This window comes from Crinia signifera, chromosome 9, assembly GCF_055691185.1.
Source record: "Crinia signifera chromosome 9, ASM5569118v1, whole genome shotgun sequence".
Taxonomy (NCBI): Eukaryota; Metazoa; Chordata; class Amphibia; order Anura; family Myobatrachidae; genus Crinia; species Crinia signifera.
In genome coordinates, this window is record NC_139225.1 from 48,595,284 (window position 1) to 48,621,043 (window position 25,760).

Genomic DNA, 25,760 nt, shown 5'->3' on the forward strand with positions numbered 1-25,760 from the left:
CACTACACCCCAGTTTGCTGTCTAGTAGGACTCCTAGATCCTTTTCAAGTCCTGAAATACCCAGTTACTCCCCGCTAAGATTATAACTAGCACACTGGTTGTGTCTCCCAAGGTGCATCTCATCTTCCTCCCCACTAAGATTATAACTAGCACACTGGTTGTGTCTCCCAAGGTGAACCTCATCTTCCAATTATTAGCCCATTCCTCTAGATTTTCAAGATCCTTTTCGAGCAAGGTGACATCTTCCGATGATTTAATAACTTTGCTTAGTTTTATATCGTCCGCAAAGATGGATACATTGCTGAGCTACCCCATCCCAATATCGTTAATAAAAATGTTAAATAAAATTTGCCCTAAGACCGAACCCTGAGGTACTCCACTTACTCCCCCATTCCTGAATCGTGTCTGATACAGCACCGTTCACAACTACTCTTTGTTCCCTATTACACAGCCAGTTCCCTACCCATCTGCAGATATTTTCACCCAATCCCATGTCCTCCATTTTATTTATCAATCTCTTGTGTGGTACCGTATCAAAGGCTTTAGCAAAATCTAGGAAGATCACATCCACAGTGCTTCCGTTGTCAAGATTTTTGCTAACCTCCTCATAGAAACCTGAATACTGAAAGGTCAACAGGTGTCTAGGTCGACATGGCACAAAGGGGCAGATGTATGAAGGGTCGTTATGGGGGAGAAGGGGTATCAGCGCACGTTATGTGCACTGATACCGCTTCTCCCCCATGTATGAAGCGGCCGGGATGCGGTAATGGACAGGGGCGCTATGCGCCCCTGTCCATATCGGCGCTGCTATCAAAATGATAGCAGGCCGAATGTATGAACGGTCAGCATCGCTGACCGTTCCGCACGAAGCCGGGTTTGGCTTCGCCAGCATCAGGCTGGCGAAGCCCTATCTAAACAGCAGGGACAGCGCTGTCCCTGCTGTTAGGTCTGGGCTGCGCTGGGGATCTCGCGTGAACAGCGAGATCCCGCGCATGCCCAGTGCGGCCGGCCGGGGACAGGAGATAGCGCATCAGTATTAACTGATGCGCTATCTCCAGAAAGGGACATCGCCGAAGGGGGGAGTTAACGCTCCCCCGCTTCGGCAGACAAGATGTTAATACATCTTGTCGATGTCCCTTCCTGCTTCACCTCGCTATTGAGGCGAAGCAGGAAGTATCATAGCGGCGCGATAAGCGCTGCTATGATACATCTGCCCCAAAGTCGGCAGGTGTCTAGGTCGACATGGGACAAGGTCGACAGGTGTCTAGGTTGACACAGGCATTAGGTTGACATGTGTTAGGTTGACAGTCAAAATGTCGACATGGGATTTTTCACTGCTTTTTGAGCCGACATGTACCGACAGGTGGTATTTCATGCCCTACCCTCCACTATGGCGTGGTGGGAAAATAAAATAGTGGGCCCGAAGCATAGCGAGCGCAGGGAGCCATGCGAGTGGACACGGTGCGCTTAAAACTTTGTCCATGTCGAAACAGTGAAAAACCCCATGTCGACCTTTGACTGTTGACCACGACTGTGTCAACCTAGACACCTGTCGACCTTGTGCCATGTCAACCTAGACACCTTTCGACCTTCCAGTATGTCGACCCAACAATGTCGACCAACATTAGGTCGACTCAATGATCCCAACCCACGGGAGCACTAGAAGAACCTATTAATGACCCTGGACATCAATATACAGAACAAAAATTTATTTTTATACACTGGATAATGTATGAAATACTAATATCTAAGCTGTATCAAACTTTTAAATAATATAAATAAGTTGTCAGGATAAGATACCATAATGAATAAATACGCAAACAAAACCAATAATGCACTTTCTAAGCACACATTCTCCCACCTCATGGTAAGGCTCCTGTCCCTTCTTCCTGGCAGGTACTCTCTGGTCCAGTGCACTAATTGTGGACTTAGATCCACACGCGCACAGCAAACATGGAAGAAGCTGCTAGCACTGGGCATGTGCAGTAGCTCTGCTCTGTCCCTTGCACTGCATGATGTGGCGGCAGCTCTAGTAATCGTATTATATTCCATTGCTATTCTCATAATTCAAACCACTTGCCAAGAGGATGGGGGTTTCTGGGCAACCATGGAAGAGCTGTACCATAGGGTGAGAGTAGTATCATTGTGAAAGAGCTGTGTGAGGAGGGACAGCTATGCGAAAGAGATCTGTTTGAAGGGTGAAGATCTATGTGAGGGGTAGAGCTATGTATATGTTTATATATAGAGAGTGATATGGGGCCCTGAACCAGTGTCTTGCCTAGAATGATCACAGCAACATTATAAGCAGACACATATGTACCTTATTAGCCTCAGTATAGTTTCTCATTTCAATTAAAACTTTGCCTTTCATTTTTGTATTCTTGTTCTTTATCACTAAATATATACATACAGTATATAAGTATATAGCTACACTTCATCCACTGTGTTCAATATTATACTTACACTGTAGTTTTCCCTTCACATCACAATCACACAAACACACTATTCCAGCCTTAAAGGACAGAGCTTTTATTCTTCCATTGCGAGCACTGTGGAGAGCAAAAAGGACGGGAGGGGGGGTAATAAAGAAACACTTATTTGTGTGCAACATATTTGTTTACTGTAGTATCAAAGGAGAGATCCGAATAATTAGTAATTCTGACGTCGCCCAATGAACCGCAAAAGCGGAGGTGACACACCGGACATCCTGCATCCTGATTAGATATAATAGTAATAACCGCAAGATTGCACATATGTCACCTGGGCCGGCATCGCACCCGCCTGCTGGTTATTACTATTATATCTAATCCCGGATGTCCGGTTATAAATGTGTCACCTTAATTAATGTGCAGGCGCCGGGGGTCTGCAGGGCTCTTGTAATGCTGCTGTGCTGTGGCCAGGACCTGCAGATGTCTGCGCAGCGGTCCCAGCTCCCCTCCTGCCCTGGCTTCTGCAGTGCTGAAATGAAAATGGACCATCATAAAATGTCCGCCCTACACAGCAGAGAGTTCTCTAAAACGGTCTGCTGTATGGGGGCAGACATTTTGTGATGGTCTATTTTCATACCAGCAGAAGCCAGGGCAGGAGGGGAGCCGGAACTGCAGACAAAATCTGCTGGTCCCAGCCACAGCAGAGCAGCGGAGGGTAAGGCACAGGGCTTCTCCTCAGTCCGTGCAGGGCTTCGCGTTCAGCGTTTTTTTATTTTGCCAAGTCCCCTGGATGCCTACATGGAACGAAGACGCAATCTACATTGTGGCATCACTTAAACACTATGGCACTACCAGTATGTGGTTTCCATCAGGAAATAGTGCCTATGTAAAATCAACAGTCATTTTCTTTTACTGAGAAGATTTGTCATGTGCTCTTAAGATATATATATATATATATATATATATATATATATATATAAAATTAAGTACACAGATGGGGTGAGATATAAATAAATGACATTACAGAATCACATTCTTATATACATAGTTATCTAGTGTCATGTAACGTTCAGAAATATATATATAAAAATTTCAAAAATATCAATATTTATTCCCTTCACATTTACACTATCTATATAATTAATTCATCTATGTGGGCCTGTTGCATTATTTGTATAAATCTTGCATATTTTATACAAATACATCTTGTGGTGTTTTTACCATAGAGGCTGTCAGGAGATGCCTACCCATCAAAGACGTTTAGCAGCCAGTTGAGAGTTAAGTCCACACATAATGGAACATTGACCACGAGTCCACGCTCTTCTTCTAATCGCTCATATAGAGAACTCAGACAGCGAATGACATCAAGTACATCAAGGAAACGATCTGAAGACTGCAGGATATCACAGCTAAATATCTGAGACAGGAGGGGCAGTGTGACTAAGTCCACTGATGTAGGTTAACAGAAGGGCAATGGAAGAAACAGAAGGGCAAAGAAGGAGCATTGAGGCATGAGATGTGCAGAGTTAAAAACAATAAGGGAAGTAGTGGAACGTACAGGTAAGATAATAACAACAACAGCAAAGTGGATGAGAAAAATTGAGAAAGAAATATGAGGCATTGAGATATAAAAGGAAAAGGAGGAAAAGAAGGGTAGGATATATAAAACAGAGAAGAAAAGAGATTTGTAAACAAATTAGCAGCAGTATCCATTTTTATCTTGTACATTACTTTCCCAATGACAGCTAGTCCCTATAATTACACATAAATAACTACTCTGAATTACACATAAATAACTACCATTTTCAGCAAAAGTATTTCATTATGTAAATAGTTTACTACTAATTATGGTTTTAAAACTGATAGCAAAAACTATGAGATCATGGATTTCTATCAATGGGTGAAAAACATCTATGTTCACTGATAATATTTTAATATCTTTGATGGCAAATATAGCTATCCCATTAATGGCTCTTATTAATGTGAAATCTCATTCACATCCTCTATAAATTGAAAGCACATGCCAGCATGGATATCTCTCCTTTGTCCTCTTTATCTACGTATGGTGATTTCACACTTTAACTATGGGCCTTATTCTGATTCACTCTTTCTGGCAAATTCCTTCTGAGGGCAGTATTCAATGAGGCTGAATCGCCATGTTCTACGGCAAATTTGTGCTATTTTCGTGCTCTAAGGTGAATCTTTTTACTGAAAAACGTATTCGCCCTATTCAACATGCACTATTTGCTGACAGCGAACAGTGAATGACGGACAATTCACCGTCTGATAGTCGCCATAATTCGCTGTGGTTTTCAATGGGTTTTTAAATGTGATTCGCCATGAGTGTATTCAATGATCAGATGGCGAATTGCTTTCTAAGTGATTTTCGCCGTGTGTCACCGTGTAGCAATTGCCATCTTTTTATGGTGAACTGAACTGTGATCTTTTAAAATAAAGGTGTTTTTTTTTATTATTTGTGTAAAAAAAATCTGTATTTTTTCTCTGTGAAGGGACATGCTATTTTTTTCATGTACTTACTGCACATGAATATATATTTAATTTTTAATTATTATTTTTTTTACACATAACAGCCAGCAGGGGGCCGAGAGCCGCTCCTTAGATATTTATATGCATTCTACGCAGGGGTTAAAATTAGCTGTCAGGGGCAGCGAGCCCCTGCGGCATTGAATACGGCGATAGGGAGGGCTGGCAGAGAATGCTCCAGCCCTTCGGAACACAGTGACTGTGCAGCGAGTCCTAAACAGGATTCATAATGTTTCACACAATTTTAGGTCATAAAGAACAGACCTTTTTTTATTAAATTTCATAATTTGCTTGATCTGGTATAAATAATTTAATTTTACACTAAGGGGGATATTCAATCGCCGTCGAGCATCTCCCGTGGGGGAGATGCTCGACGGGCCATATTCAATGCTGTCTTCCCCGACAGCCACGCCCCCTTCTCGTCCCGCTGCAGGCGGGACATTGAATCCCCCCTGCATGTTCTCGGTCGAGCTGACCGAGAACGGGACTGGGTCACGGCAGGCGAGCAAGCTCGTCTGCCGTGACCAGAAGATTGAATACCCCCCTAATAATTGTAATTATAATTTGTAGCAGATAGTAATAAATATAATTTCCAAATGGGACTAATTTCTAAGGAAATTCCCAGGTTTTAAAGATTTGTTTATTGTAGTATTTGACATTGGTCTCTGATATTCAGCATAAAAAAACTGAATAAAAATTAGTTATCTAGTTCTCCCAAATTTAGGAATATAAAATTCCACATTTGTACGAATATACCACCCATTTCTCAACTCTTTGAAGAAGATACTACTCACATCTTAGAGCTTTTTGCACTCTGCGCAGTTTCATCGCCGTCCGGTATGCCGAAAATTTGATGTTGTTTAAATCTCCTGAAATAGAGCAAAAGTTAGTTAACACTCAGAATGACATTACAGTTTGAGCAGAAATTGGTTAATGAACATTTTCCTTGAAAATTCATAAATGAGTCTATCTTCCAATATGGGGCCTGGTTATATTGCTCATGAGAAGAACAACATACCCTCCAACATGACCCATTCCATTAGGTACAAAATGCTCTGTTTCTGGACTTCCTTACCAGTGGCAGTTGCAGATGTGAGGCTGCAGCACCATCCAATATTCAAAAAGGGGAGCCACACCTACTACCACTCCAAACATCACTGTCCTGGACTCACTGGCAGTTGATGTGACCCCCCTCTTTGAATTTTGGACTGTGCTGGAGTCCAGCCTTTGCAACTGCCACTGGCAGGGAAGTCCAGGAACAGAGCATTTTGTACCTAATGGAATGGGTCATGTTGGAGGGTATGGAACAATTGAACATATATGTGCAATGCTTTGTCCTCAGGGCTGCCTGGAACATTTTTGCCAGATAATAGTGGGTAAAGGAGAAGACTAATCTCACCAAGTGCCTGGTAAAGCTCTGTCATTTTTGGATGATCCCAGCATGTTGTTTGGGCCTGGTGACTACATGAAGGAAAGCAAACAGTATACATTAGAGACACACAGCCTTCAGAACTCAGGTTTTTAAACATAACCTTCCATGTTTATAAGACATCACTTGAAAAGTGAGTACAATGGGAATGTGCTTCAGTAACAGAAGAAGGTGGGAAGATATAGGAATGATGAATATACCTCAAACAGAAAATTAAAAAAAGGGGGCTTAATAGTAAGAGAAGAGCCAAACTATACATCCTATAGGTTGTAATCTTGTAAGCAGGGCCCTCCTACCTCTGTCGGTTTGTTACTAACCAGTTTATCTTTCACTATCTACAATGGTAAATCGCAACGGAATATGTTGCGCTATATAAGAAACTGTAAATAAATAAAGATTTTATCAGAAATAATGGGAACAAATGGAGATAGGAAGAAGTTGAACCAAGATGAAGAAAATAAATGAAACAATTTGTCACTCACTTGATGTAATAGGGCACCTTGTTGGGGGATATAGCTCTTTCCCATGGCACCTGTACTGATGCTGAAACACATACATATGGTTCTTATTTCTAACTGCTTAAACTTTGTGTCTTCTTTATAACAGTGTCATTGATGCCCTGAATTTAATTGATCTGATTTTACTGATTTTTTTCCTAGCATACCTCTGAATGTATCAGCCTCACCTAGCTTAAGCAACAGACTTTGAAAAACATATATTGCCATGAAATATACAAATAGCAAATTTGGTTGTATACAGTATCTGTCCAAACTTGCTGATAAGGTGAATAACCTGGCATATATTACCATGATAGCTGATGTACAAAAATATGCATACAACTAAGGCTTTCACATTAAACTTGGGTCACCCATTATACACAGGGCAACCCAGGTTTAACCCTTCTTATAACCCAGGTTGAATTGCCAGGTCGGACAACCTGGTTTATTCAGAGTGGTGTCTTAACCCCGCACCGCGACCCGGGTGCCGGATTGCTGGGCAGCACCGGCTCAGGTTTGACAGACAGTACCAGATTGCGGAGCAGTACCAATTCAGATATAACAGACAGTACTGGATTGTGGAGCAGTACTGGTTCAGGTGTGGCAGACAGCACAAACTGACAGCGTACCTCCGTGGAAACAAGGGGTAATCAACCACACGAGGAACAGAAACCGGTGTGGAGACACAATCTATAACCGGCAGGGTAGAGTTGGCTAGGCGGGGATTTAAAGCCCAAAAAATAGCAGGAGGCCCAAAGGAGACAGGTAATTAATTGCTTAGATCAAACAGGCGAAGCACTGCATTTAACAGCACTTCCTGGTTCACTAAGCAACCAGGGACGTTGCTGTCTTCCGGTGTCCTGATTGCCGGACAACTATAACTGACATCCGGTCCTGGTTACTAGGCAAGAATATTGGACACCAGGGAGAGCCGCTGAGTAGCTTGTAATAGTTATTCATATTTATTGTCTAAATTCTCAATGTAGCAGCTGGATTGCTCAAGTAAATTCTCAATGTGAAAATGTATATTTTCTAACAGGAATTTATTAACAAACTCAGGCTAAGAGATGGGCTCTTACTATTTCAACTACAGAACCGTCAGCCAGCATAAACTCCAGTGGGGGCTGATGGAGAGGGTTCCAGAGGATCAATCTTCAAAGGGATCGGTTATACTGTATAGTAGCCTGTAGGCAATCATCAGCTAAAGGGACACACACACATGGAGATTTGTGCTATGAATTTGTGTTAAGCGAAATAGGGCAGACATTATTCCTTGAACTTCCCGATGTCCAGAATACCTATACACACATTGAGATTTGTGCTAAGCAACAACAAAAAAAGGTTTGCTATTTCTGTACTTGCTAAGTGATCTAACTAGATTTTGGAGTCGTTCCTATTAACCCCGAAGGGTGCGAGTTGCCACTTGGGTGCCGTTTTCATGCCAAATTTAACCTAACTCGCACCATTCGCAGGGCCGAATGCACTGAAATTTTCTCACACCGCTATGGAGGTGCCAGCACTTTTCAGTAAATTCGGCCCACCGTAAAATGCGCCCGGTGTCATGATGATTCGCACACTTTGGGGTTGACCCCTTTGACTGCATTCATAGGCGTGCATATGTGTCTGGGGGGGTATGTGTCTGGGGGGATTTTTGCATGTGATGCAATGTGCTTTTCCTATGTATTTTATTCACTGCTCTCTGGCCGCGGGCGGTGCGATGGATCTAAATCTGTACATTAGAAAGATGACACTTGGGGAAAAAATGAACTCGAAACAGGGGCAGTTATGAAAAACTGGGAAAATATAAAAGAACCGAACACCACAGGTTTAAAAAGACCTAGCACATATTATCCAATAGAGTCCAGGGGCCCCAATTTAGAACTTTTTGAAAAACTTGTAAAAAAAGAGTTTGATAAATCGAGGAAGGGATAAGCAATAAAGAAAATAATTTAAATAAATAGGAGACACTGGCTCTGAAAGAGTTAATGGAGGATGACAGAATTGTATTGAACAAGCCGATAAAGGGGGGGGGGGGGGGTCTAGTCATTATGGATAAGGCGAATTATGTAACTGAAATGAATAGATTATTAGGGGATGAGTTGTCATACGAATAGAGATCTTTTATTGGCAAATGGGGAATCTTATTGGATTATGACATTGAATACATTATTCCCTATTGGATTAAATGAAGGGATTGAAATCACTCCATTTTCAACGTGATACCTAAACTCTTATATATCATCCGCATATAATTATATAATTATCTGCTTGTACTGTTTTGTTCTCATGGTTTTATTATATTTTTTTTATAGCACTATTTTTGTATTTTTATCCTTATGCACATTGTCATTTTATTGTATATTTTGTTGTATATGTATATCATTTTTTTATTATGTACTTTATGCACATAGCCACTTTAAATACGCTATGTGGGTACTATATAGCGAGGCCTTTTAGTATTTCTAAAGATGTATGTCAATGAATCTGTCTATAAAATGTATGTGTATTTTCAGTCAATAGAATGCGATATAGGATGACGAAGGTTTAATGCGGCATAGGAGTGAAAGAAAAGCTGCGCCAATTAGTTTACTAAAGATAGTGACGTACAAGTGTAGCCAGGCTATATAGAAATTGCTGACCGACGCCAGGCCAGCCCTCTGACGAAGTCTCCATGACGAAACGAGTCGGACTGGCGTCGGTCTAGTTGCAGATCAAGTTTCTGAGTGTAACCGCTCCTACTATGCTGCTTGGAGCAGCCGGCATTTCACTGATATCACTCGCGGTTGTGCCTAACCACTGATTGCGGTATGTGTATCCATTCTTGTGTGTACCTGACTGGAAGTTTTTATTTTGGAATTTATTAAATGATATAAGAAGTATGGAGTGCTCCTTTTTCTTCCTTTCCCAGAATTGCTGTCTGTGAGTCCAGGTGCCCATACGGGCGAACTGTGGAGCTGCCGGTCTTATTTTGACCTTGAGTGCTAGTGGAGAAAAAAACAACAAACGGGATGTGTGGTTCCAGGCTTATACATTTAAAAGGACTTGCACACTATTTGGACTTTTTTAATATATATATAAACCCGGGAATTTGCCTGCAGTGAGAACGAGGTATTAGTTGAATTATCAGCGCAACTATAGGGGTTCTGTTTGTTTTATATATATAAAGTATATATATTTAATAATAGTGAACACAATTAAAAATAAATATAGTTAATGTTCACTTAATATTCAGGTTTTTACATTTCACAGTGTGTGTGTGTGTGTGTGTGTGTGTGTGTGTGTGTGTGTGTGTGTGTGTGTGTGTGTGTGTGTGTGTGTGTGTGTGAAGAAAGATAGAGGTGCGCTAAAGCTTCTTTCACTAGTCCTCACTTCCTAGAGGCTTTATAAAAATTAAATAAAACATCAATTCTAAAAACAAATATATTTATTCAAGAGTATTCCTTAAGCAAGTGCATTCGTTTATTCAACTATTCATTTCCATTATGGCCTTCTACATTAAACAGTCTGGTTCAAGATGTACCACATATAAAAAAAAAACTCTGTAACCCTATGCATTTCATCCTTCAAGACTTCATCAGGGGCAATATAATCCAGATGTATAATGTAGACAGATCTTCAATAGGTACTTATGTAGTATCTGGGCTGCCGATTTTTTGATTGTATGCCTTAAGTTAAGGCATACAATCAGATGCGATGCGATGCGATATCGCATCGCATCGCATCGCATCCGATATCGGATGCGATGACCCGATTTTTCCATAGGAATCAATGTTAAAATGATTCCTATGGAAAAATGGGTCCTTTTCATACCCCTACTATCCAAGTGGGCATGGAGTTGGATATAAACCTGTGGCGAGCGTAGCGAGCCACCGAGCCCGAAGCGTGGCGAGCGAAGCGAGCCCCGCGAGGGGACGGTATTCGTCCCCTCGCGGGGCTCGCTTCGCTCGCCACGCTTCGGGCTCGGTGGCTCGCTACGCTCGCCACAGGTTTATATCCAACTCCATGCCCACTTGGATAGTAGGGGTATGAAAAGGACCCATTTTTCCCATTGAATTCCATGTTAAAATGGACTCAGTCCATTTTAACATTGATTCCTATGGAAAAATCGGGTCATCGCATCGCATCGCATCGCATCGAATCGCATGGTCGCATGCGATGCGATGCGATCTCCCGATCCGACCCGATTTTGAAATCGGCAGCCCAGATACTACATAAGTACCCTTCAATATTATCAGTGATATATTGCAAAAGGGTGGGTATTAATAACCACGTTAGATTGCCATCGATGGCACTAGTGCAACTGGCCATATATAGTGCTAAACTATGCAATGGATGACCATTGATATTTTTACATATCGATGGTCATCAATTGTGTTTCACTGATTGGCCTCTGGGTGTCAGGGGCGGAGCTATGCAAATCAAAACATTGTTTTGCTGTGCCATCGATGGAAGGAAAACATCTGGTTCTCCCCCATCCATGGCAAAAGTATTCAACATACTGAATGAATCATCGATAGTCATTGGCCATCCCCAGGTACAACTCCTCCCAATCAGTGCTCTGTGTGGCTGTGTGAGAGCTAGCCGTGGGAGGCAGGGATTTGTCCCCAGCAGCTAAACAAGTACACTCCTCTGATGTTTAAGGGTGTATGTGTGTGTCTATGTATGTATGTATGTATGTATGTATGCTGTGTATGCTGTGTGTTTGTATCAGTGACTTTTCTTTAGCAAGTATAGTAGCATCTACATTTGATTATAAGTAATTTTAGAATGATTGATCTCATATGTAGCCGTACACACCCACGCTTCTAGGTGCCACATTCACAATCTCTCCATATATGGAACTAGACACGCCCTGAAACTAGTTTTCAAAAGTAGGCAAGTATGTGCTATGTGTGTTTGTGTGTGAAGTGTGTATGCATGCTATATGTGTGTATGTACAGAAGAATGTGTGAATGTGTTTGTGTGTGTGTGTGTAAATCCCCCCATGAAAATCCTGCATTTTCCCCTGATATTGGGGAGTATTCAATGGTTTTATTCTCCATGTGCAGGGAATCCTGTTTAGGATTCGCTGCACATTCGCGGGGTTCCGGAGGGCTGGAGCATTCGCTGCCAGCCCTCCCTACCTATTCAATGCCGCAGGGGCTCGCTGCCCCTGATGGCAAATTTTAACCCCTGTGGCAAATGCCACCGGGGGACGGAGGCAGGCAGGGAGATGTAAGCCTCCCTGCCTGCCCCAGAATTTGTGGGGGAGGGCTCCCGGGGACCACAGCAGAAGCTGCCCCCCCCCCCCGGGAGAGCTAGCAGGGGACAGAGGTAGCAAGCTGCTTCACTGCTCCTGCTCGTAAGAAGCCGGGACCAGTGTGCAGTGAATAAATGAATATCTAATGAGCGTCTCCCATCCCCCTGCTGGCGAATGTGTAAAAAAAAAAAAATTTTTAGACACTGAAAAAAAACACCTTTATTTTAAAAGATCACTTTCCAGTTCACCTTAAAAAGATGTTGAATGCAAAATGGTGAATCATGGCAAAAATCAGGGAGAAAGCAATTCGCCATCCTAGCATTGAATACACTCTCGGCGAATACCAGTGAAAACCCCATTAAAATACACCAGCGAATTGCAACGAGCATGAAACGGAGAACTGGCCGGCATTCACTATTCACTTTCGGCGAACAGTGAACATTGAATAAGGTGAATCACATTTTCAGTGAAAAAGATTCACTGCAAGGAGTGAAAACAGCCTGATTCGAGAAAAAGGTGAAACGGGAGCATTGAATACTGGCCATTGTATGCAAAAGTACCACATAGCATATATTGCATGCTATACTGCTGCCCAGGAAGGTCTCAAGTGGCTCATGGGCGACTTCTCCAAGGAGAAAGTATATGGCCAGCTTTATAACATCTCAGACCTAATAGCAATAATAGGTAAATGGAAGGTATCAAATAGAGAAACTCACAAGACAGGAAATGCTGAGACTCAGGTCCAAAGTCGCGATGAGCATCCTGCAGCTGCCGCAAACGTTCTCCCACAGAAGTCTACACAGAAAGTAAATGGATACCTTTTATTGGCAAAAACTTTTCAGACACTTATTTGCTAAACCAGTAGAATAAAAATATGAAACAATAGGGTCTGACTACTTAACCTAATTATACACAAATATTTGTAAACCTGAATTGCAAACGAGCAAAAAACTTCCTAAATGTACGTTCGCTTACCAGATGCTCCTCACTTTAAGGGGTTTATGTACTAAGATGGGAGTTCTATTGAAGATGGGATGTTGCTCATAGCAACCATTCAGACTCTATATATTATCTTTTAGAAGGTGCTAAATAAGAAGGAGAATCTGATTGGTTGCTCAACATCCCATCTTCAATAGTCATCTCAGTAAATGTACCCTAAATGTTTAATGAAGTATATGATCTTTGAGGTTTATAGTTTTGTAAGCAGTTTTTGTAATGAAGGGCACACTATCAGTAGTTAATAGCTAGATATGCTGTTTTGGATACACCCTGCTTGTTTTTTTGGACTTTGCACTTTATATTAATGCTGTCAGTTGTCCTGAAGAAGGGTCTCAGGCCCCAAAACTGTTGACTGTTATGACCGCCTCTTGAATACCTTTTTGCCATGATTTAATACACAAGTTTCACAAAGCCCAGTGAGCATAGTTGCCTACCCTCCTGCATTCTGCAGGAGACTCCCTGAAATAACAGCCATCTCCCTCTCTCTCATTAGTCTAGCATCATTCATCTCCCTCATTTCACCTAGTCCACATTACACTGTTACAAAAAAGGAATAAGAGATAGATACATTTACAGTGAATCATCAGTACCACTCCCTAGCAATTATAGTAACTCTTACTAACTGCTTTGGGGCTCATCTACATTTGGATATAAACAGGGCCAGCAACAGAAATCTTGGGGCCCTGTATAGTGGTATTTCTGGGGCCCCCCACCTAATCCAAAAATCCACACAACCCTCTTCTGCATGAGTCTCATTTAACCTTTTGCCGTTTCGGATTCTGCTTTCAGGTGCATACTTCTCTTGTTCTCAGTCCTGCTGGCCTGGCTCTTGGTTGCTGCTGGCCTTTCACTTAAGAACACAGAGCACTACGAGCAGGCAGGGCAGGTCGTGCGCAGAGCGTGAAACAGATAACCCGCACATGTGCAGTAAAAGTACAGGAGCTAGAGACTGAGGCCATAGCGCCAGCAGCAGGTAAGGCTGTGCGCTTGCGGCCCCAGGCCATGCGCACACACAGGACAGCTCTGAGCACCAAGTGGTATGGCGCACACACAGTAGATGGCAGTGACACATAGTAAGTCAGTCAGACTCAGCCACACACAGATGGTGCACAGTAGACCACGAGCGTCACTGGCAGGCCAGCTAGTACAGGCAGTGGCCATGCCGGGGCATGGAAGCTCTGGGGCCCTTCAGATCACTGGAGCCGTCACACTTGTCCCCTTTGACTTCCCCCTGTCACCGGCCCTGGATATACGTCATTTTAAAAGATTCCTCTCAGATGTATCAGGTTCTAGGTGTCACATTCACAATCTCTTTTCACAATCTCTCCATATATAACACTAAACAAGCCCCCTCACTGGGGAGCTGTGCAAAATTCTACTACCAACTATCATCTCCCTGAAAATAGTTTTCCAAAGTAGGCAAGTATGCCAGTGAGTGCCGCCTCATGATTTCATTATATGATTTCTAGAATAGAAGAAAAAACAAGGATAAGGTGGAGCGCTTAAAAAGTAAAAAAACTATAGAGATAAATTGGGTATCACATTAGTCAGAAATTAGGAAATGTATTAATGCTTTATACTGAAGCAAGGTATTATTTTGTAAATAGAAAATTAAAAAGGTCACAATAATGCATGCATGGTAAATCAATTAAAATTGCTGGCAAATGTTGGGCAATAAAAAGAAAATATATACTTATGTACAGTCCCGCTTGTTCCTATAATGCTTCTTTAGGTATTGTAATCCGCTATTTTGGGTAGGTCCAGTTTTGGTGGTGTTGGATAATATGGGTGTCCATAAACCTGACTGGGGTCAATCGGCCTTGATGTTGTTCCACAGAACTTGAAATAGGCTGTCCTTGTTGTAGGATTTCCCAAAGAATGAACAGGTGGTGGTTTTTAAAGATGGTGGTATCCAATTACACCAAGTGTGGACCAAGGAGGAGAGTATCACGGTGGAAGCTGGATCAAGCAGGTCAATAGTATGAGTCCCAATAAAGTCAGCTCGGGAGTGTCCTAACGCGTTTTGTTGTCACCTGACAACTTTTTCAAAGGTATAACACTCCTTAACATTATACCTTTGAAAAAGTTGTCAGGTGACAACGAAACGCGTTAGAACACTCACGAGCTGACTTTATTGGGACTAATACTATTGACCTGCTAGAATCGCCAGCCCTCGCCTGCCGCTAGGCCCTGCTATCCGTCAGAAGGGGGCACGTGTGCACGAGATGCTTGCACGCCTTGTTCCGACGGAGCTCCCCATTGTCGCCCGCTGCCTCCCAATCCACCGTCGCTGGTCCCCGTCACCTCCCTGCACCCACCCCTAACCCTCCCAGCCGCCAAATGACTGGGACACGCATGTGTGTGAGATGCTCGCGTGTCCCAGTGTGATGGAGTCCCTTTCAGCCGGCGCTCACCAGCGGGGACATTCTGGCAAGCGCTGAGACTAAATGAGAGGGGCTCCATCTGTAGTCGTGCTAGATACTGGTTGATTTTGGTACTGAGCTCGCCATTGTTGCTGCCAACGTGGTTCCTCCAGGAGCTGACAAGGTCCTGCCTCCTGTTAGGGTGGGTTGTATCCATGGCGATGTTGAAAAGTGTCCACGGGTGTACTTACCCCTGACCATACAGGGCCAACCATTAAAGGTGGTAGCTGCGGTGACCTCCAGACCACCTTATCCATAAATCTTGGGCTGTGATATAGATAAGGAGGAGGCATTTGACCAGATTAGTTGGCCATTCATTATACAAACATTGTGAACTTTGGTCTCAATGATGAGTTTCTCCAGGGTGTTGAAGCCGTACCCTCCACTACCCTCAGTCAGGGTCTTGATTAATGGGCTTTTATAGTCTCCTTTATGTATAGTAAATAGCACCAGATAGGGCTCTCCTGTTTTGCACCTAATTTTTGCCTATTACTTAGTGCTTTAAAAAAAATATCGCTGTATATGGCACGTTTTCTGGTTTTAGGGAGTTAGTCTGCTTGATTTGCCCGGATGCGAATTCGCATCTTGCGAGTCAACCAGATCCCACCTTGCGAATGGTGTAGAAATGCGCATGCGCAAAGAGAAAACATCTGCCCCGTGCGAAAGCACGTGGCCTGTGCGAATGGACCTGAATAAGGTCCTTAAAGTAAACATCTCCAAGGCTGAATCACTCACATTGCACTTTCCACTGTCCTGGCTCTCCTTCCCCATAGTTACAACTGGTGCACCTCCAAACTCAAATATATATCATGGTGTGCACCAGTGGTGCCTGCAGCTGTTCACCATGGGTGTATCACCGACACATGCCCACAGGCACTATACTGTACCTTTGATAAAGCTGCCAGGACCGGCGAAACACGTCAGTTAGTGCTGCCCACCCTCCACCTACTCAATTGGGATTGTAGTCCGGACCAGCCCTACAGGATTGGAGCTTCCTGACCATTGTCTTTCCATTTGGGAGGCCTTTGAATTCATCCTCTGGTGCACCAATGTGTCTCCCTCTTGCTATACAAGACCCACCCATCCTTCAATTTGCCAGTGGACTTCGGTAATTTGTGCCAACCTTGGGCTGGCCACTTGGACTTCTGGAAGGTGTCTCTACAAATACTTCACCATTTTATCAGGAGTGGTAACTATCCTAATCCGTTTACAAAATTTGGGCGTACTAGGAACGGACTCTACCATCATATTTGCTGTTTTACTGTGGATATGGGCATTGTTTATAATCAATTGTTTTAGCCTGTTATGGTTTTAGACTATATTAATTTTGATGTGTTATTAATAAATATTTGTACAGATCATCCTATTTACTTTTCATTTTCTGGGCTAATATCCCACAGAGCGCTGCTATCCATTTCTTGATACGCCGGAGCTCCCCTGCCGCTGCCCCCGCCGCCATTAGTTGCAGGGAGCAGGCGGCAGGCTCGATGATGTTCGGGGCTTCTCGGTGGGACTCAGGAGCGCTCGAGTCCTCCAGAGTCGCCGCGAACATCCCCAAGCCTGCCACCTGTGGTCACTGGCTGTTGTGAAGGGCGGCTGGGGCAGTGGCAGGGAAGCTCCGGTATACAAACGCCGGAGCGGAGGTGAGGCGGGGGGCGTATGTTCTGTGGTGGGTTTTGCTGGGGCAGGACAAACTTGCCCTGGTTGGTTTGTCCTGCCCCAGCAAAACCCACCACTCAAGGGGTTAATGCCTAAATAACCCTCTTGTAGTGACTTATCTCCGCCTCAAATCGGTTTTGGAAGGGATGCGGTGTTATGGGTTCTTTCTTGCATATGTGGTGGTCTTGTTCAAAGATAACTCAATTTGGTCTATTTTCCTTGACTGTCCTCTGGAAAGATCCGAAAAAAATATGCTGCCCAATTCTGCATTTTCTGAATGCCTGAATGATGGTCATTGGAAATGCCCAGACCCTCCTTACTGCAAATAGCTACTGAAAAAATCTGACACTTAGCATCCATAGATAAAATGTATTATTTGCATAATGTCTCTCATAAATTAATCCTGGTTTGGTGTGATTAATTTATCTCTAATTGCTATATGCCCAAATGAGCCCTTTGTTCAGGCTTTTCGGATCTGTTGCTATAGTTAATAGAGGACTTCTCTGTACTTTTACTTTCTTTGACAAAGCTCTTTCATTCTTTTTCACAATGCATACAGGGGAGTCAGATGAGGCCACCTTCATTCTACTAACCTCCGCTGCCTTCTACTAACCTCCACTCCTTCTATTTGCCTCTCCTTTTGTACACATGGATTTCTTATCCATCTCATCTAGTTTGTTCTCGCATTATAATTGCTCATTCATATATATGTGTAGCTATTTTTTTCTTCATTTTTAGGGGGTTATTCAATCCTGGGTCATGACTGTCAGTACGTACCGACAGCCGCGACCCTGGCCTGTTTTTTTTTTGCTTGACCGCAAATCTTTAGACGGGATTAAAGGTCCCACCTGTTGATCAGCGAAAAGGGGGCGTGTCTGCGTAAAAGGATTGTCAAGATCCGCCCATGATCGTGACAATTCATGGCTATTCTCGGCAAAACGGGCCCGATAGCTATTAATGTCGGACCCGTTCTGTCGCTCTCTGCCTCTTCAATGCTGTCGGGAAAGACAGCATTGAATAGGCGCCCCACACTATTTCCCCTGTTGGAAATAGTGGCGGGGATTGAATAACCCCATACTCTTATATTGATGTGTACTCTATGCCTTTCCACATGTAAATAAAAAGGTTTTTTTATTTTTTTTTATTAATATATAGGAGATATATACATTTTTATTTTCTATAAAATATTCTTATATACAGTGTTATTTGATATTTCTTCTACAACATTTATTTAAATAGAGGCATTCCTTTGGTTTAGTGTTGTTGTGTTCCATTATATTTGTATTATTACAATTTGTTATTTATATTAGTATATACCTGCAGCTGTTTCCAACGGTTATTAATTTGCTCGAGCTCACGTGCATTCTCCATAGAGAGATGAACATCACAAAGGGCCAACTGATGAGCAAGGTCATTTGTCATCTTGAGTGTGTCCATTATAGGAGACATCTCCTCCTTGAAAAGCTGTAGAATAAATCATTAATACATTTATCATAAAAAATAAGACATTTCATCACATTGAAAAAGTTGGATATCATCTTACTTCTTCTTTTCTTCTTCTACTTATTATCATGTATTTATATAGGGAAACAATGGATCAACAGTTTACAGATTACAGAGTTAGGGCGGGATTCTCTAAGCTAAAAATGCGGTAAAAACCCCGTTATCGGGTTTTTACCGCATTTTGGGATGCTGTAAGCATCCCCCACCGGGTTACCGCGGCGGGGGGCATCACCAGAAAAATCTGGCGATGCCCCATAGAAGCCAATGGGCTTCTATCGCAACCCTCCGCCGCCCCGCGCCGACCCCCCGACGCCCCGCATCACCCCCACCCCCCTCACCTGTGTCCGGGCAGCACAGCGCAGTGCTGCCCGGACCTGTGACCTCCTCCCTGCACTGATCCTCTTCCGGGTGCAGGGAGGAGGAGAGCCCGGCGCAGCAGCGCCAGGTGTGGGAGGGAGGGGAGAGCCGCCGGGACCTGCTGGGACCCGGCGACTCTCACCGCAAAGGACAGCTCTTAACGCAAGAGCTGTCCTTTGCCTTAATTATCGCATATGTTACAGCATATGCGATAATTAAATATGCGATGCGCGGCGAAGGGGGGCGGAGATTCTTAGAGAATCTCCCCCTTAATGAACAAGTTCATAAACAAGTAAACTGTGCATGTTCTGGGTGGGTGCACCCATGGTGAACAAATTGTTTGCTGGGTGCATGCACCCATCATTGCGGGGGCGGCGGGCTGACCCCTTAGCATATGGGAATATCCAGAGTTTCATGGGCGTTCCCATGCTAACCCTGGGCGGTACGAATGGTATAATGGTTAGCATTACTGCCTCACAGTGCTGAGGTCATGGGTTCAATTCCCACCATGGCTCTAACTGTGCGGAGTTTGTGTATTCTCCCCGTACTTGCATGGGTTTCCTCTGGGTGCTCCGGTTTCCTCCCACAATCCAAAAATATACTGGTAGGCTAATTGGCTCCAAATAAAATTAACCCTAGAATATCTGTGTGTGCGTGTATATGTGGTAGGGAATGTAGATTGTAAGCTCCACTGGGGCAGGGACTGATGTGAATGTTCAAATATTCTCTGTAAAGCGCTGCGGAATATGTATGCGCTATATAAGAAACTGTAAATAAATAAAAAATAAATAATGAGGCCATAACGGATATGCAGGGGGAGGGCAGCTGACATCACCGGATGTCAGCTGCCCGTCCACTTCCCCTCGAGCATATACACATATGTAAGGTTGCTCAAAGCAACCTTAGATACAGTATGCGTGCACCTTCCACATCTTTAGATGGTCGGCGACCATCAAAAGATGTGGAACGGTCCCAGTGGCATGCGACTGGATGTTTATGTAATGTTTCCCCAGCGTGTGATGTGATGCGTGTGATGTGATGACGTTGCACACATAAGGGAGAAGCTGAAGCAGGAGAGAGGAAGAAAGACAAGCATACACTGCTGCTTCACTTGGCTCCGACGCATCCCAGGCCACCCTAGCACACCAATCCACCCGCCCATCCTGTACACAGTAGCCAATAGCCGGCTCTGTGTACTGTCAATTGAATCAGTGGGGAAATTTGACATCTCTGCCATGGACCCTCCCGCGCTGCGGCTGACTCGCCTACAGTGCTCAGTCAGTGGGCAGCGGCAGGCAGCAGCATGTCAGTGCATCGAGCGGGTGCCGGCGCCCACAAAGACCCTGCTGCTGCTTGCTCCCCCAAGCGGCTGCTGGGGCTGCCTTACAGTAGTTACGCCACTGAATGCAATCTATTTTTAAGAAATGTAGACTCTTTTAATTGTGATTTGTCATATTTATTTCTTTATTTATTTACAGTTTTAATTGATTTAATTGATTAAAAAAAATTGGGTAGATACAAACCGACATGGAGGTAGGAGGGCCCCGCTCGAAAGCTTACAATCTATAGGGATAATAGGAGGGATACATAAGGATAGAATTCCATGGCAAGGCAGTCCCGTCAGATTACTAGACGGTCCTTGTGGGGTGCAATTAGATATGAATGCTACTGGAGGTTGTGTGGGGGTTCCTGAATATGATAAGCTTGCCTGAAGAGGTGAGTTTTCAGGGAACACTTGAAATTTTGGAGGCTAGAGGAGAGTCTTAGTGTGCGTGGAAGGGCATTCCATAAGGTGGGTGCTGCCTGACAAAAATCCTGCAAGTGTAAGTGGGAGTGAGTAATGAGTGTGGATGAGAAACCCAGATCTTGTGGAGAGCAGAGTCATATACTAATTAGCACACAAAAATGCATTTACAATTAAGCAGCATAAACAAGCCCTTGTTGTACATCTAATACCCCTTTCACACCAGAAAATGCAGGGACCCACCCAGGAATTCAGCCCAGGGATCATACCTGGGTGTTCCTGGGTTGGCCCCTTTCACACCAGAAAAGTCCCTGCATTTTATGGTGTGGGAAGGAGGTGGGGAGGAGGCAGGAAGGAGGTAGAATGGCGGCGGCGAGGAGGTGGAATAGCAGTGGAGGCAGTACAGTAGACAGTACTCACCCTGGGTTGCTGGTCCTAGGTGCAGGCCAAGGGTCCACACAGGTGGCACGCACAGGTGACAGGTCAGACGGCGGGCGCAGATGACATGTCAGACAGCGGACGTAGATGATGCAGCTCTCTGGCTGCAGTGATGGCGCCGGAGAGCTGCGTCATCTGCGCCCGTCTCCTGTGTGGATCCCCAGCCTGACCACCCGCACAATGGACCGGCAACCCGGGTTAGTACCCTCTACCCCTTTCACACCGACCAGGACCCCGGGTTGAACCCGGGAACAACTCTGTTCCATAATAGAAGGCAAAGTAGCTGAAACATGTTTGAGGAAACAGCACACTGCAGCCCAGCAAGGAACAGTAAAATGGACGATCAGGTGCCGGGAGCTCCCGAGTACATACAGACATGAGTACACACTGGACGGAAGCCAGAGAAGATCAACGTCGCCCCTGGGACTTCGGGATCCATGGAGGTGAGGACGAGAGGAGGAAAGTGAGATGCGTGCCAGGGGTCTTGTCAGGGAGGTGAGCAGCCACCGCAATGGGCCCGTGGAGAGCATGGAGCAACGGCCTACAGAAACCCCTGCAGACAGAAAGCGATGCATCTAGGCACCACAGCATGGAGAAAGGTGTCAATCACACAGTTCCCTGTACAAGCGGACCGGAGACACAGCTCATCAGTCCAGGGCCATTAAGCAGAGTTTTTACTAGTACTCTTATCGGAAAACTTATCCACTGACCACCAATGGATTAAAGAGGCACCTGAAGAACACAACTTAAAGTAGTAAAGAAAAAACATTCCTAGATAAATTGTAACAGAGGGACGACGCACAATCAGTTTTTGGACGAACAGTACCATACTTAAGGACAATCACAAATCATGTGAAGTGGAAATTTTTTCTCACACAAGACATTGGAGTTGACTTTTAATTATATTCCCCCTTCTATTCATTGATTTTTTAATATATAATTCTTGTACTTTTCCTATTTTTTTGTATTTTCTCCAACTGTATTGCACACAGAACCCCGTTATCAGTTGCAGAGCCTAATTGCACAAGACATTATTGTGCCACTGTATACAGCAAATTACCAGTAAATGTTATAATCATTTAAGGAATCGTGTCTATGTATATGAGACTTTAAACCCACATAATAAGGCAGAGCGCAGCACTACAAAATAATAGTGTTTATTCTAGCACCCGCCATCTTTGAAAACCCATACAGTTCCTCTTCCCTGTCTGGGGTGTCGCTGTCTACTATGGAGTTTATAGCATAGGTCTGGTTTGCATATCAGTGCTGATATACAGACCACACTGTGCTAGATGCACAACAGCAGACAGCGAACCCCCAGGCAGGGAAGAGGAACTGCATGGGTTTTCAAAGATGGCGGGTGCTAGAATGAACACTAAAATAATATACTGCTCCATAGCAGGGTTAAAATCCCAGCAAATTTTCCTGGTATTTTGGCCCGGGAACCTTCCAAACCAGCGCTAGTCGAGGGTTGTTCCCAACCCGGGAAATTAAGATGGTGTGAAAGGGGCTGGCTGGCAAAGTGTAACCAGGAAGGCAAGTAAACAGTTCTGGCCCATGACCAGCAACCAATTACATTATGCATGGGCATTAGGGTTTCAATGCTATGGGGCCCAGAAGCTTAGGGGGCACTGAGTCCAGCTCATATAGTTGTCTACAATGTAAAAAACTGGGTCCAGCCCATTGCTTAGGTCTGAAATGAGGAACTCGTGATTGGCGATATTGCTCTCTTCCTTTCAAAAAAGCTCCACACTGGTCTGGTCCATCTCCCACAAACTTGATCATGCACACATATAACAGCCCTCTTTACATGATTTCTGAAGCTGGGGGCGGGAATTGAGTTCCAGAAGAACACCATTCAATATGGAATGTCCTGCTTTAGGTAATATCCAACTCAGGTAGGAGCTGGTCCTCCCTGTGTGACAGTGTGCTCTGCACAAGATCTGCATCTGTCTTCTGCATGGATTACTAGCTTCCACTCACTATTACAGGACTTTAAATCGGGCTGTCCCCACAATATGGAATGCCCTTCCATGCATAATAAGACTCTCCCCTAGCATCCAAACTTTCAAGCGTTCCCTGAAAATTCACCTCTTCATATTTAAGTACCACACACATAACCCTCTGAGGCACTTGTATTATATAGCTTTCTTTCTGGACTTGCAATGTGGTGGGACTGATATGCTATTACTGGTGCCTGTCCTTGAGTTTCCCTCCTATGTCCCTATAGATTGTAAGCTTGCAGCAGGGCCCTCTTACCTCCAAGTCTGTCAATTGTAAAGAGCTACGGAATCTGCTGCGCTACACAAGAAACTGTAAATAAATAAAAAATTAATAAACTGGTTTTCCGGTTTGCTCTTCCTGTTTATGCCTCCTGATTTATTTTTGCTAATGAATGCCTCCTGCTAAATTGTACAATGGACAACCCACCAGCCAACCCGTATAATGATGGTCACTGCCGCACACAAACTAGAGAAGCTCTGTAGCATCAATATCACACCAAGTAGTTGCTGCCTTTATGCCGCCTCAACAAAGTTGAAACCCAGGGGCCACCTGCTGCTCTGCCCCAAACATTCCTGGGCCATAGTTTCTTATTCTCATGGAATATTTGGTTGACCTGAATTTACGACACCCTCTCAGCTTGCTCTCACATACCGATCTCCAAAAAAGCGACTGCATACCTGCAAGATTTAGGTGTTGTGCAATGATGATGCCAAACACATAATGACACAATTAGCAGCCTCACTCACACGATGAAGTGAATTGTATCATCAAGTTACATCCACATCATATATAAGAAGTAGACAACTATGATACACAGTTACGTCTATTACCTTTGTGGCCTGAATGTGTTCTGGCAGGGAGTCTATGAATAAGTCTCCAATTGGTTCCCAAGTTGTTTGCACACTTTCAGCCTGTTCCAGTGCATCTGCAGCCTCCTTCATTACAACTCCCAGATCCCGAAGTTGTTCCAGTGTCCTTTCCAGATGGCGGTGTTGGTCTAAACTACGAGCAGTCAGTCTGTCCCATAGTTCACTGGTCACGCTTGCTTGCTTCCAAAGTAAGCGACTAAGAGTCTGAGAGCGACTCCTGGGAGAAGCATCTAGAGGCAGTTTGAAAGAGAAAGGTAGAATTATTTATGTACCAAGGCCAAGAGAATTGTTTGCAATGAAATACTATCAAGTAACTGGGTTAAATGGATAAAGAGTGAAGTGTTTGCAGTTTACATACTAGCACATTAAAAATTCAATAGAATCAATGATTGGGAGGGGACAAATGATTTTTTTGTTCTCAATATAGCCAAATGCACTACAGCCAATTAATTGCACAAGAGGCCTGCTTGAGCAGGCCACGCTACTGTGTGAAAATTGCAGATTAGCGATATTCACACAAAAGTGAATCCTACTCAAATAGGCCCATATGTGCAAGTTCTTAAACTGCGGTTGCCATAGATATCTGAAATGCTTTACATTTCTGCAATGTCGCTGCAATTATTTTGCAATGGCATCACAGGGAGGGTCTCAGCTTGCTGGGCGGCCTTGCCCTGGTCTGGACGGCCACCAGCATGCGACAGAATGCAGTTGCAGTGCTGTGGCAGTGCCCAAAGTATGTAATAATATATGGACGAATTAGCAGCGGCCAGCAATAAGGCTGCCCTATTATAGTAAAATCCCACCTTGGGGATTGATGTGCCTGCTGTGCGAATGTGTATGGCTAGAGAAGAATTTACAAAAATGTCTAAATTCCGTCGGAAGCCGCTCATCATCGTATGATTCTTCCACTGCACCAGTACTCACAAGCTAGGAATTGCCAGGGACTTACTCGTGGCTATGATGAATACAGGCATATCTGGCTTGGAGCTGACAACACGCACCCTCCCTTAAAATGCTTGGGCATGCCTGTGTTTTCCTAGACACGCCTAGCATTTGTTCTGGAACACCTGTGTTTTCTTAGCACTCCCACTAAACGGACACTTACTACCCCCAGACAAATACTTCCTGTCAATCATCTTGCGCTAAGGCTAATGAGGGAAAACGTAGCAGAATTCCTTTGCTGGCAGGCGTCACGCAAGTGCATTGCGGCACATACACATGAGCAGTATATCGATGATCGGCAGCTGTGCAAATTCTCTCAGAAGTAATCAGGTCTGAATTGGGTCCATAGATTTCATAGAAGGTTGTCTTTTAAGGACAACAAGAATATGAATTGTCTTCTGTAACGGCTGCTAGCAAAATGTTCTTTACAACCAAATGGTCCGTGGTGCTCACAGCACCTGGTACTGCGGGGGGAGTTTGAGTATCTGTTGGATGTAGCCACTACGAGTTAGTGGTATCTACCCACTGTAGCTAGAAGAGGGGCACAGCTGTGGGTTCAGAACCATGGCAGCAAAGGGATGGTCAACAGTGCCCATTGGGGAAACTGTGACAGATGGCTCTCTTGGCCAATCAGCGACTGTCCATTGAATGGGATTTTTTAAATCTCCTGCCCGCCATTGCCTG

The 25,760-nt window shown here is 44.1% G+C and overlaps 1 protein-coding gene across 1 annotated transcript in view; it reads right to left on the bottom strand.

Annotated features, from left to right (window-relative positions):
* DRP2 (dystrophin related protein 2) overlaps positions 1-25,760 on the bottom strand; it is a 113,641-nt gene that overhangs the window by 29,504 nt on the left and 58,377 nt on the right. Inside the window, exons 6-13 of the mRNA XM_083159037.1 lie at positions 24,096-24,364; positions 18,537-18,683; positions 12,855-12,933; positions 6,885-6,945; positions 6,373-6,434; positions 5,768-5,842; positions 3,677-3,878; positions 2,464-2,549 (exon numbers count right to left, since the gene is read on the bottom strand). Of these exons, the coding sequence (XP_083015163.1) occupies positions 2,464-2,549; positions 3,677-3,878; positions 5,768-5,842; positions 6,373-6,434; positions 6,885-6,945; positions 12,855-12,933; positions 18,537-18,683; positions 24,096-24,364 (981 nt within the window). The remainder of the gene's footprint in view (positions 1-2,463; positions 2,550-3,676; positions 3,879-5,767; positions 5,843-6,372; positions 6,435-6,884; positions 6,946-12,854; positions 12,934-18,536; positions 18,684-24,095; positions 24,365-25,760) is intronic.